Source organism: Gorilla gorilla, chromosome 1 (assembly GCF_029281585.2).
Source record: "Gorilla gorilla gorilla isolate KB3781 chromosome 1, NHGRI_mGorGor1-v2.1_pri, whole genome shotgun sequence".
NCBI classification, from domain to species: Eukaryota; Metazoa; Chordata; class Mammalia; order Primates; family Hominidae; genus Gorilla; species Gorilla gorilla.
In genome coordinates, this window is record NC_073224.2 from 29,823,832 (window position 1) to 29,836,218 (window position 12,387).

The following is a 12,387-nucleotide window of genomic DNA, read 5'->3' on the forward strand; positions in this document are numbered from 1 at the left end:
CATGTAGAGAAAGAGAGAGGTAAAGTCCCCTTCTGAGAGAGAGAGAGAGAGAGAGAGACGAATGAATATGTATCAGTGGAAGCATTCTAATTCCTGAGTCCTGACTGCAGTGGTCCTTCTCCTTAGGTTTTTATGGAATATCTAATTATAATATAGTCTCCATTTATGTTTAAGTTGTTCAAGTTGTTTTCTAATACTTACATCGCAAAAAGAATGAACTCTTCATCAATTCCTTCTTGTCTCTTTGATCTTACACACTGACCAATGCCAAAGGAAAAGCATGGCCCAATTATCCTGGGCTGGATTCTTTGCTATGGTAACAGAACTTTTGTTCTACTCCTTCTCTGGCAAGCAAATCACACTTTTGAGTTGGTATCATGCTCATTTTTATAGACCCATGTAACTCAGAGCTAATATTGGCTGACAGGACAACAATTAGCACAGCTGTTAAACAACGGATAAGTACTTATATTTATCATGATATCATAATGAATTTATTGTAAAGAAGGTATAGTATTTTAGTTAAAATCTTAAATGTAAGGAGAGCCATAGATGGGGTCTATCCCTCTCCCAATTGGGAAAGAGATGGAAAGATAAGTTTGTATATAATGAGATTAAACAGTAGCCTATTTTATTAATTCGATGGCATGTAGAAACAATTCTAGGTATTTCTATATAAAACTAGAACATATAGCCTCTTCAGTAAAAATATTTAGCCAGCTTTATTCAGAGATTTAGTTTATCATTTGAATATTTGGCATTGTATGGATATTCAACTCAAATTTTCCTTTCTCTGGAAAATAAAATTGACTCTTGTTGATCTGATTTTTAAAAAACTGTTAAAAGGAGATTTACTTCAAGTGTAGAAATTGAGTCTCAATTATGAAATAAATCTGATCGGCTGAGTTTTATCTAAACTATCTTCCCAAAATAGTAACATAAATATGCAGATAATTTTGAATAAGTTAAAGAGTTATATCTGTGTTAGATAATGATATAAATACAGTAATGATTTTGGAAATAAAATTTGCAGAAGCCACAAACCAGAAACAGGGAGAAGTTACCTAAGTTAACAAAAGGAATGTCATTGTGCACTGAAAATGTAATACATTTCTTTCTTACCTGGTTGACACTGATTACACCTTCTTCCTTGACGATTAGGCACACATAGGCACTGGCCACTGATTGGGTCACAAATGGTCCCAGGTAATGTCCCCAAGGAATCACACTCACACATCTGGCAGTGTTGAAAATTGTCAATGGTCAAATTGTACCTGTGAGGCTCACACTGATTACAGCGAAGACCTGTTACCCCTAATTTGCAAGGACATTGTCCTGTTGATTTGTCACACAGCAGAGAGCCATTTATTGTCCCAGTCTTATCACAGTTGCAAGGCAGACAGAGGAAAGAATTATTTTGCCGTAGGTAGAAGTTTCCCTCCAAACATTTATTGCACTGTCTCCCTTCAACATTGGGCTTACAGATGCACTGCCCTGTCTTAGCATTACAGACAGTCCCAGGGAGGGATCCAGCTGTGTCACAGTCACAGGCCTTACAATTGGTGACATCTAACCCATAAAAGTTTTCTCTGCAGGTGTCACACTGAAGTCCTTTGGCTTCTTTTTTGCACTCACACTGCCCAGAGTGAGGATTGCAGAATTTGTTCACTGAGCCATGGAGGTTACACTGGCAGGGCTCACATCCATCATCATTAAAGCTTCGGAGAAATTTAAATCCAAAATTGCAACGATCACACCTAAGCCCTAAAGATAAAATATATTTAAAAGGTGAGGATGGGAAAATGATTTCATTCAAGATAGATGAGACACAAACAATGCTACTGCAGATGATACGAACACAAAATATTGAGTGTTTTCTCACAAGCAATGCCATAGGGGGCCAATCTTACTCTCAAAATTCAATGACAATATTTAACTTAGCTTTAATATACAACTATTTGAGATGAACTTCATAAATTTTTAATTATTACTTAATGCAAAGAAAAATGCTTAATGCAAATGTTGGTTCTGTTACATATGCTGGAGCTCTTTTTCTCTTTAACAAATCTTAAAAACTATGTTAACAAATGTGCTCATTTAAAATTATAATAGAATTACATATAACAAATTAGTTGTTTTTCTAAAGATAAGAAATCTCTAAAGATGTTTAATAAAAGGTTAAGCTGAGTACAAAGTTTCAGCTAGACAGAATGAATAAGTTCTGGAGCTCTATTGTACAGCATGGTGACTATACTTAATAATAATGTATTGTATACTTGAAAATTGCTAAGAGATTAGATCTTAAATGTTCTCACCCCAAAAACATGATAAGTACATGTGGTGATGGATACATTAATTAGCTGGAATTAATCATTTTATAATGTGTACATATATCAAAACATCATGTTGTCTGCCATAAATATATACAATTTTTATTTAATTATACCTTCGTGAAGCTGGGAAAAAAGAAAAAATTGTAAGCTCATAACTATTTTTGTGAAAACAGCATATACACTTATTTCTGAATCCACACATTTAAGTAATTAATATAAATAAAATTTATCCAGGGTAACTTTGGTTTAATCCTTTTGTATGCTCCTCTATTTTATCATTTTCAATTAATATAAATTATGCTCTCCTTGGCTCATAAAGCAATCACATTGCTTGTCATCTTGTGTGACTCAGAACATACCTCTTTAAACACTAAGTAAATTCTGTTTTTTATATTACTTCTATTTAAAGGAGTACACATATACATTTTACGAATGAAGAAAAATGTTTTATCACCTAAACTTAAATCTCTGACAAGTAAGGTTATTCTAAAAGAAAAAAGGGTATTACAAGGCAAAGAAATAAAAAAATTAGAATAGTAAATGTTTAGATGCAAAATACTTCCTTTAGATAGTTTCCAAATATCCATGAATTTAAATAACTCACTGCACGGGTTGAATCCACTGAAATATTTATTTCAAGCTATAATTGCAATTTAAAAATTAATCTTAAAATAAGAGTCAGAAACATACTCAGGAACTCATATGTAGAAAAGCATTTCCTAAACTGGAAGGAAATACATAATATATATGTATATATATGGATAAAAATTCAAGAACTCCAATGGAAGGCAAGTTCTTTAACAGTGATGAATGACTCACCTAAGGCATATCATTTAATTTCAATAAGGAAAATAAAAAAGGACCACTATTGCTGCAAATTTTAAAAATAACTGTATTGTTAACAAGAATTATGACTCATTTTGAACTATTAAAATTGGTCTACATGGATTCATATCATATCAGTTTTAAAAATATGCGCAGTGCTTATTTGAATATGCCATACATATTCCTGACAGGTAATCTATTCCTAACGATACTCAGGAAGGCCTACAGGGCATCACATTCGGTGTTAACAAGTACAGGCGAGTTAGCACACTTGGCATTTAATTCACATTCTTCTCCCTTTTTATTCTAGATGAATGACCTACTTTAATAAAATTATTGGTGCTAATGTATTTTACTGGTGATAGAATCATTAGTAAGATTTAACAGTTTTGTTAACTCTAACAGTTTGCTTTCTGAAGCGTATACAACATACACTTGTATTTTCTGGGCTTCTTTTTTTTTCATATTAACAAGGTGAAATTGAATAAAGTTACTTGCTGATCTCATTAGGAAAATAAATATATATGCATATCAAGTTTTTGTTTTTATAAAAAGTACTACATTTGCAGAAATAACACTAGAAATAATAATTATTTATAATACTGAAGTAATTTAGTCTTCACAAAATATATATTTATGTTTCCTGTAGAAAACCACCTGGATCAATCAACAAAACAGGCAAATAGTAGGGATGGCATTACACATTCTAAATTAATTTTGATTTTTCACTTCCTCAAGCTCTGGAATCTAACCATCACAAGAAAGATTCCATTGATACAAAGAAGTAATTATTTCACTGTCTTTAAAGGTCTTGCTTTAACTTTTGTTTTCACATCTTGAGTTTAAAATATATCTCACATTAAAGAACAAAGGATGCCATACAAATTGAATTCAGGGTCTTAGAATTCCTTCAGCATCATGGATAGCACATACAAATATGTACTTCTCTTTACACGTTATTCTTTCTTTCTAAAAAATTAGCTTCTGTATGCTTGAGATGCATAAAGGTAAATTATGGTACAGATTTTCATGTAATGTTTCTTTAAACCAGAGAAATCTCGTGTAATGCCACTAAACACACGTACATTCTCTTTATTAAATTGAAACGCTTGTCTAGCTGAATTGTGTAGCATGATGTACACTCACATAAATAAAAGATGAAGAATTAGATTTAGAGGTATATCACAGAAATGAAAATAGTATTCAGAATGATATGTACATATGCATGTGTACATGTAAGCATTCGTGTGTGTGTGTGTGAGAGAGAGAGAGAGAGGAGTGTGTGTAATCACTGCCAGGCATATTTTTATTATTGTAAGGTTCAGGTCAGTGTTAGAAAAACCATGGATGACTTGGTGTCTTGAATGACAATAGAAAGGCAAAGGTCTTTTTTAAACTTCCTATATGAACCAAGACATATTCAGTTACAATACAGGGCTCACTTCATCAGGAAACTTTCCTCTCGTAATATTCTCATATATCAAAATTTCAAAGTGCATTATGTACATAGTGCATTTTGGGCACTTGATAAATTTTGTCCTTATGTGGCGGTGGTTCCCCTCAAAAATGTTGGATGTAATAAATTGCTATAATCAAATCTAATTTCTGAAAAATACCTGTGGGAGTAACAAACAAAAAAGCACGTCTTGTATAAAAAAATGATAAATAACACCGAAGGTAGCTGTTTATTATAATCAACTTGGTGCTGAATTACAAAATTAAAATTATGTAGCCCTTTGTAAGTAACCCTAGCAATATACATGATCTGTAGAATCATGTTGACTTATTTTGCATTTCATAGGAACAGTTCAAAGAAATATAACAGAAAAAAATGGAAAGATTTATCACAAAGGACCCTGTAGCACAGAATATTTTGAAAAAATCCATTTATTTTGGTCTATTAAGAAAACTAGCACGGAAATGATTTGCTTAGAACTCATTAAGTGTAAAACATTTTGAAACAGTGCTAATTTTCTAAAAGAAACATCTATGCAGTAAGCAAATTATATTTTTCTATGACTTATTAGTATGGGACTGTGTGAATTAATGCATCTACAGAATAAAGAAACTTCTAAAGGGTTGATTAAACTAAGCTTCAAGCTGCAGTTTGATATAATTATTAATTTAATCATTTTAAACAGTTAATTTCATCCAAATTGTTTTTTTTTCCAGCCTGTCTTGAGCAAAGAAATTTGCTTTACTCTTCAGTTAAGAAATCAAATAGAGAATTTTATTCCAGATGGTAATAGAGATGTGACTGTAAACTTTTGCATTACACGTACCAATAACGTTTGCTTTGCACTTGCACTGGCCTGAATTTTGGTGACAGGTAATATCTCCATCCACTGTCCCAGAGGTATTGCAGTTACAGGGACTGCAGCCATCAGGATCCAACTCTTGTAGATTGTAGAATCCATTCTGGCACTGATTGCACTGTCTGCCAGACACGTGTCTCTTACAATTACACTGTCCTCCAATCTAGAGAAGATACAACATTTTGTAGAATGATGAACGTATCTATTTTTAGATAATTTGCTCATTAGGTACAAGACAGGGAGGGAGGGAGAAGAAAACTAAATGTTCAACAGACAAGAAGGTAATAAGATATTTTTCCTCTTGACACACAACATGGGAGGCTTCAGCAGGGGGAATATACAGAACTGAATGAAAATAAAACCCATAGAAGTTAGTCGTATAAGAATAAAAGGGAAACGGGGAATTAACCATTCAATGCTATATAAAGAAATAAAAATATAAATATGTAGAGACTGAAAATAGAAAACAGTCAGCAGTTAATTTAGTCTTTAGGACACCACTTCCCTTTTTTTTTTTTTTTTTTTTTTTTTTTTTTTTTTTTGAGATGGAGTCTCGCTCTGTCACCCAGGCTGGAGTGCAGTGGCTCAATCTCGGCTCACTGCAAGCTCCGCCTTCTGGGTTCACACCATTCTCCTGCCTCAGCCTTCCGAGTAGCTGGGACTACAGGCGCCCGCCACCACGCTCAGCTAATTTTTGTAATTTTAGCAGAGGCGAGGTTTCACCATATTGGTCTTGATCTCTTGACCTCGTGATCCGCCCGCCTCGGCCTCCCAAAGTGCTGGGATTACAGGCGTGAATCACCGCACCCAGCCCACCTCTCTATTTTATTCCTCTTGTTTACTGTCTCATTGATTTAAACTTGTTTTGTACATGCTAGTTATTTAAATTAAGGGAGAATCTTTCTATAATGATATAATGATATCATCCCATAAACAGTGTAACAATGTTTAATGTTATTTGTTAATAGAATTATTTATGCCTATTGATATTGATCCTAATACATTTTTTCTTACCCAACTCCCCTTTTAGGACTATTTCAGCCTATTTATGATTCATTTCACCACATTAAATATACTTAGCTGATTTATATTGTGATAAGAAATTCCAAAAATGTTTCTGGTTTTAAAGCATTTTCAAGCAAAATAACAGCTAAAACACTGTGTCATTTTATTCTTTAAGCATCTGGTTTGAAAAGAATGCAAATACATAAAATACAGTGTTCATCTACTATATGCATAGTTAATACTATGTTGATTAAAGAAAGATAAGAACTAAACTCTTCATAAGCGGACATATGTATATAAAATATCAAATAAATATGAGAAATTTAATAACTCAGGACTCTAACACAGCAATGTGGGTACAGACTTCAAATCTCTTTTATAGTCCCTGACATTTTCCCCCCTGATTTTCTTTCACTTGGACTGAATCCAGCTTTTCGCATTTGGAGGCAGAGTTACCATAGAGGGAAGTAACCTACATGTGGAAAGATATTATTTGATTTATATTTAATTTCAAGGATATTTAAAAATATCTAGGTTGGGATTCAGTTACAAGATATAGGGAAGGACTTAGAAATTAAATAATTTTTAAAGAACTATCACTGCCTCAATTGTCCTCATCCAAGAAATAGAGACTCACTGGAAGCTTTATTTAAGGATAATTAAGACAATTGATAAGAAAATATCTAAGACTGAAAAATAAATGGTCATATGCAAACCAAATGTAGTTGTAGCTAATAATGATCCTCAATATCAAAGATGCATATAGGTTTAGAAAGATGAGTGAGAACGATGAATTGCCTTCTTGTGCCTGGCTGTTTCTCAGTCTTATTCAGATCTAGTCCAAAGGATACAAAATCATTACTCAAGACAGAGATTTGATTCAGCCTACAAAAATAGATGGCATTTATTGGTGGATATGTGTAACATATAGGCATACCATGAAAATCCAATAGGCCTGTGGGTACATACTTGTAACACTTCAAGTACATCAACCCATAACTCAGGCCTGAGTCTTTGCTGGTACTTTACAGGATCAGTCCTGTTCTCCAAAGAGATAGTAAACACCTTAAGGCATTGGACATATGTGATGTTTCCGTCAAAGAATACTCTTAAACATTACATGTAAACAATACTTTTTCAAAGAGCAAGGAAGTGTGCAAAAGGTAAAGAGAAATAAAAGTGCAAAACCTTTATCTTTTATATGTTTTGTTATTTTTTTTCTTTTTTTTTTTTTTGAGATGGAGTTTAACTCTTGAAAAATGATTCAAACAGACATTTAAAAATGCCTGCAAATTTGGAGTACAATGGTGCGATCTCGGCTCACTGCAACCTCCGCCTCCCAGGTTCAAGTGACTCTCTTGTTTCAGCCTCCCCAGTAGCTGGGCCACCAGGCACGGCTAATTTTTTATCTTTTTAGTAGAGACGCAGTTTCACCATGTTGGTCAGGCTGGTCCCGAACTCCTGACCTCAGGTGATCTGTCCGCCTCGGCCTCCCAAATTGCTGGGATTACAGGCCTGAGTCACTGCACCTGGCCTTGTTGTATTCTTATTTACATGTAATGCATGTATCATCTGGAGCGTCCTTGCCTTTTGAAATCTAGATAAGGCTGCCTATGATCCTAATTCCATCCCTGAATGACAGAAGTCCTCCTTAAGTTTATAAGAATTCTATGCATATTGATCACCTCGTAGTCGCCCTGACCCTACACTTCTGCTTCTTCCATTTTGCAGTCTTTCTGGCTTCTGCCAGCACTGCCCTATGTCATCCAGAGGTGAAACTCAGCTAATGCCTCAATTTCAAGAAGTCTTGTTCAAAACAAACAAACAAACAAATTGTAGTCATTAAACTTTATTAAAGATTCGGGGTAAAAGAGGAATTAAATCATTACTTTGCAATTCATAATATCCCTTTAGTTTCCCTATAGCTAGAGATTTTCATTGGCACTCCAATTACCTACCATCTTGCACTCCAATTATCTACCATCTTCTGTGGCTTCTCTCTTCCTCCTCCTTGCTCTGCCATAAAGCATATTCACTTTTTTCTATACACCTGACTTTACATGGTCACTTTTTCACAGACATCTCAAAAGTGTATAATATTGCCTTGATTCTTGCAAAAACCTAAGTCTTATCCAGATATTTTTGTCAATAAAAACAATTCTTTCTATATGAACTCTGCCACAAATTAATAAAATAACAAGTTTACTCCCATTTCATTAATCTAACTCTCTGTAACACATATAGATTATAATTTCTGTATATTAACTATATCTTAAAATGTAGTTTAAAAATAAAATAAGGCATTATTATTTTTAAAAATGTTAACTTTAGTCAGTTTCCCAAGATTCAACTGAAAATACCCAGTTTACTTCTATAGATTCCACAGCTGTAGATTATCCCTTTTTAATGTGAGAAAATACAAATCTACTCATACTCTAAAACCAATTCCTGTCCACCAAGAAGTAGAAAGAGAGAAAGGCATTCCCCTTTCCTTTAAAAATACACTAAGACACTCTTTGGTACGATCCTTCCACAATAACTCTAGATTGACCTATTGGTTTTCTTCGGCCAAATACTAGCACATATAATGCTTGCAAATATGATTCAAATAGACAATTTAAAATGCCTGCAAATTTAGAGTTCATTCTCTCTTGCTCGGCTTGGAACTCTGAGATCACCTTGTGAGCAAGCTCATGCTATCCTGCTGGAATATTAGAGGTTGGATGGCAGAGAACTGAGGTGCCCCAGCTAATAATTGCTCCTACTGCCCCGGTGAACAGCCAGCTTGCCAACCACCACATATGAGAGTGAGGTCTTCCTATCTAACTGCTGCTTGACCAGCTAGCTAATCACAGACAAATGAGAGAGCCCAGAAGAGGTTGGACAAGCCAGTGCACATCAGCACTGAGCCAAACCATAGAATCCTAAATAAATACGCAATTTTTATTGTTTTTAGCCACTAACTTAAACAGCAAAAGTTAATAGATAAAATATCATTGACCAGAACTTAAACCACATTTCTACACCTAGCTGCCAAGGAGACTGAGAAATGTAGTTTATTCGCTATGATCATGTGATCAACTACTTCTGAGCTTTCTTTTACTAACATGGAAGGAAATACAGATAAAGCAGTACAACTACTATCTCTGATAACAAACAAATATCTATTCACAGTTCAAGCCATGGAGATTCTCTTGCTATTCTCTTGCTCTTTACGGCTTAAAATGCAATCTTGGTCTTATAAATTTGGGTCTTGCCTGAATCACAGTTTTGGCCTTAACATGCTTTCAACCACAAGAGCAGAGAAAAGAAATGATCATCCCCATGAGATGCAGTTAGAAACTCAGAAATAGCTTTCATTAGCCTGGCTTGGGTCTTCCCTTCTTTTGCTAGTTTTGTAAAGTAGAAGATATTTCTTTGAAATCTTCATCCTTTCCTAGCATAGGCATTTAGTGCTATTAATATACTACTAAGTCCTGCCATATTGGGTATCTCACAATTTTGTTATGCTGTGTTTTCATTTTCATTCAGTTCAAAATACTTCTTAATTCCTCTTTGGGTTTCCTCTTCTAATCTTGGATTATTTAGAATTTTGTTAGTTAGTTTCCAAATATTTAGAGCAATTCCAGGTTATTTTGTTATTGATTTCTAATTTAATTTAACTGCAGCCACATAATGTACTTTATATGATTTGAATTCTTTTAAATCTATTGAGGCTTGTGTTATAGTTCAGAATTTGATCTATTTTGGTAAATGTTTTGTGTAGGCCTGAAAAGTAGGTGTAGTTTGCTGCTCTGTTGGGTTGAATGTTCCATAACTGGCCATTGGGTCAAGTTGGTTGACAGTGTTGTTCTAATCTATAGATTTACTGATTTCCTGTCAGTTTGTTCTATTAATTATTGAGAGAAGGGTATTGAAATTTTTGCCCACAAATGTGGATTTTACTTTCTCCTTCAGTTACGTTAGTTTTTGCTCTATGCATTTTGAAGCTCTGCTGTTGGTACAGAAATATTAAGAATTGTTATGTCCTATTGACAAAATGACTCCTTTCGCAAAATGAAATTACTTTCTTCATCCTGGGCAATATTTTATCTTGGACAAAATTTCTAAAAATTCATGTTTTCTCATATTAATAAAGTGACCCTAGATTTCTTATGATTAGTGTTCACAAGATTTATCTTTTCCAACATTTAATTTTAACCTAGTTGTGTCTTATACTTAAATATCTTTTCTGTAAGCAGCATATAGTTAAGTTGTACTTTTTCCTTTTTCAACCAATCTTCCAATCTGTGTCTTTTAAGTGGAGTATTTAGAATATGTAAATTTAGCATTATTATTGATATGATTAGGTTTAAATCTATTATCTTGATATTTTCTATTTGTCTCATCTGTTTGGGATTTCTTTTTTCCTTTTTTTTTTGACTGTTTTGTGTTATTTTATATTTCTTTATGATTCAAATTATCTCCATGTTGGTTTATTAGTTATAACTCTTTGTTTTATGATTTTAGTGGTTTTTATCCTACATCTTTATCACAGCCTAGCTTTAAGTGACAGACTACTTCAAATAGAGTATAAGGATCTTACAATAGTATACAATTGTCCCTTGAACAACATGGGTTATCACTGCATGAGTCTACTTATAAAAGAATCTTCTTCCACCTCTGCCAGCCATGAGGCCACAAGAGCAATCTCTCCTCTTCCTCTTATTCCTCCTCCTCATCTTACTCAAAGTGAAGATGAAGAGGACAAAGATCTTTATGATCCACTTTCACTTAACAAATAGTAAATACATTTTCTCTTTCTTATGATTGTCCTAAAGATTCTCTTTTCTCTAGATTACTTTATTGTAAGAATACAGTAAATAATATATACAAAATAAATGTTAATTGACTGTTCATGTTGTCAGTAAGGTTTTTGGTCAACGGTAGGCCATTAGTAGTTAAGCTTTTGGAGAGTCAAAATTAAACTTGAATTTTTGACTGTGCAGGGAATCAGTGCCCCTAACTCCCATGTCGTTCAAGGGTCAAGGGTACTTCCTTTTCCCCCTCCTAATTATTGTGTTATTACTGCCAAACATTTTACTTACACGTTATAAAACTTTTACTATATTATTATTATTTTTTAAACTGTCAACTATATTTAAAGAAAATTAAATCATTAGAAAAATACCCTCCGTATTTACCAATGCAGTTGCCATTTTGGGTGCTCTTTGTTTCTTTGTGCAGATCCATTTCCATATGATACCATTTTATTTCCTATTGAAGGACTTCTTTTTAATGTGTCTTATAGTATAGGTTTGTGTGTGATGAAGTCTTTCATTATATGTATTGCAAATAGTTTTTATTTCACCTTCATCTTAGATATCTTTACTAGATATAGAATCATAAGTGCACTATTTATTTTCTTTCACAGTTATAAGAATGTTGCCCCACTGTCTTCTTCTTTGCATTATTTTGGATAGGAAATCTGTTGTCATTCTTACTGTTTTGCCTTTGTATTTAACATGTCTTTTTCCTCTGGCTGCTTTAGTATTTTATTTTATCATTAAAAATTTATCACTAGCCTTGAGCAATTCAATTATAATATGCCTTTTGTGATTTCCTTCATGTTACTTATTTTTTAGTTTTCTTGAGATTCATGGGTTTGTGGCTTTATGGTTTTCAGTGTACTGTACTTGGAATTTTTCAGCCATAAATTATTTGAATATTTTTTATGTTCCCACCTCTACCCCACCATTCCTTTAGGGACTCCAATTACACATATACCAAGCCTCTAAAAGTTGTCCCACACCTCACAAATGCTGTTTTCATTTTTACAAATGCTCTTTCAACTCTGTTTCATTTTGGATAGGTTATATTGCTATGACTTCAAGTTCACTAATTTTTTATATATAACATAAATGTTTTAT

At 33.5% G+C, this 12,387-nt stretch overlaps 1 protein-coding gene across 1 annotated transcript in view; it reads right to left on the reverse strand.

The window, feature by feature from the left end:
* The window catches only part of USH2A (usherin), an 843,890-nt gene that overhangs the window by 629,682 nt on the left and 201,821 nt on the right, over nucleotides 1-12,387 (reverse strand). The window contains exons 13-14 of the mRNA XM_031015607.3: nucleotides 5,441-5,636; nucleotides 1,123-1,764 (exon numbers count right to left, since the gene is read on the reverse strand). Coding sequence (XP_030871467.3) covers nucleotides 1,123-1,764; nucleotides 5,441-5,636 — 838 coding nt within the window. The remainder of the gene's footprint in view (nucleotides 1-1,122; nucleotides 1,765-5,440; nucleotides 5,637-12,387) is intronic.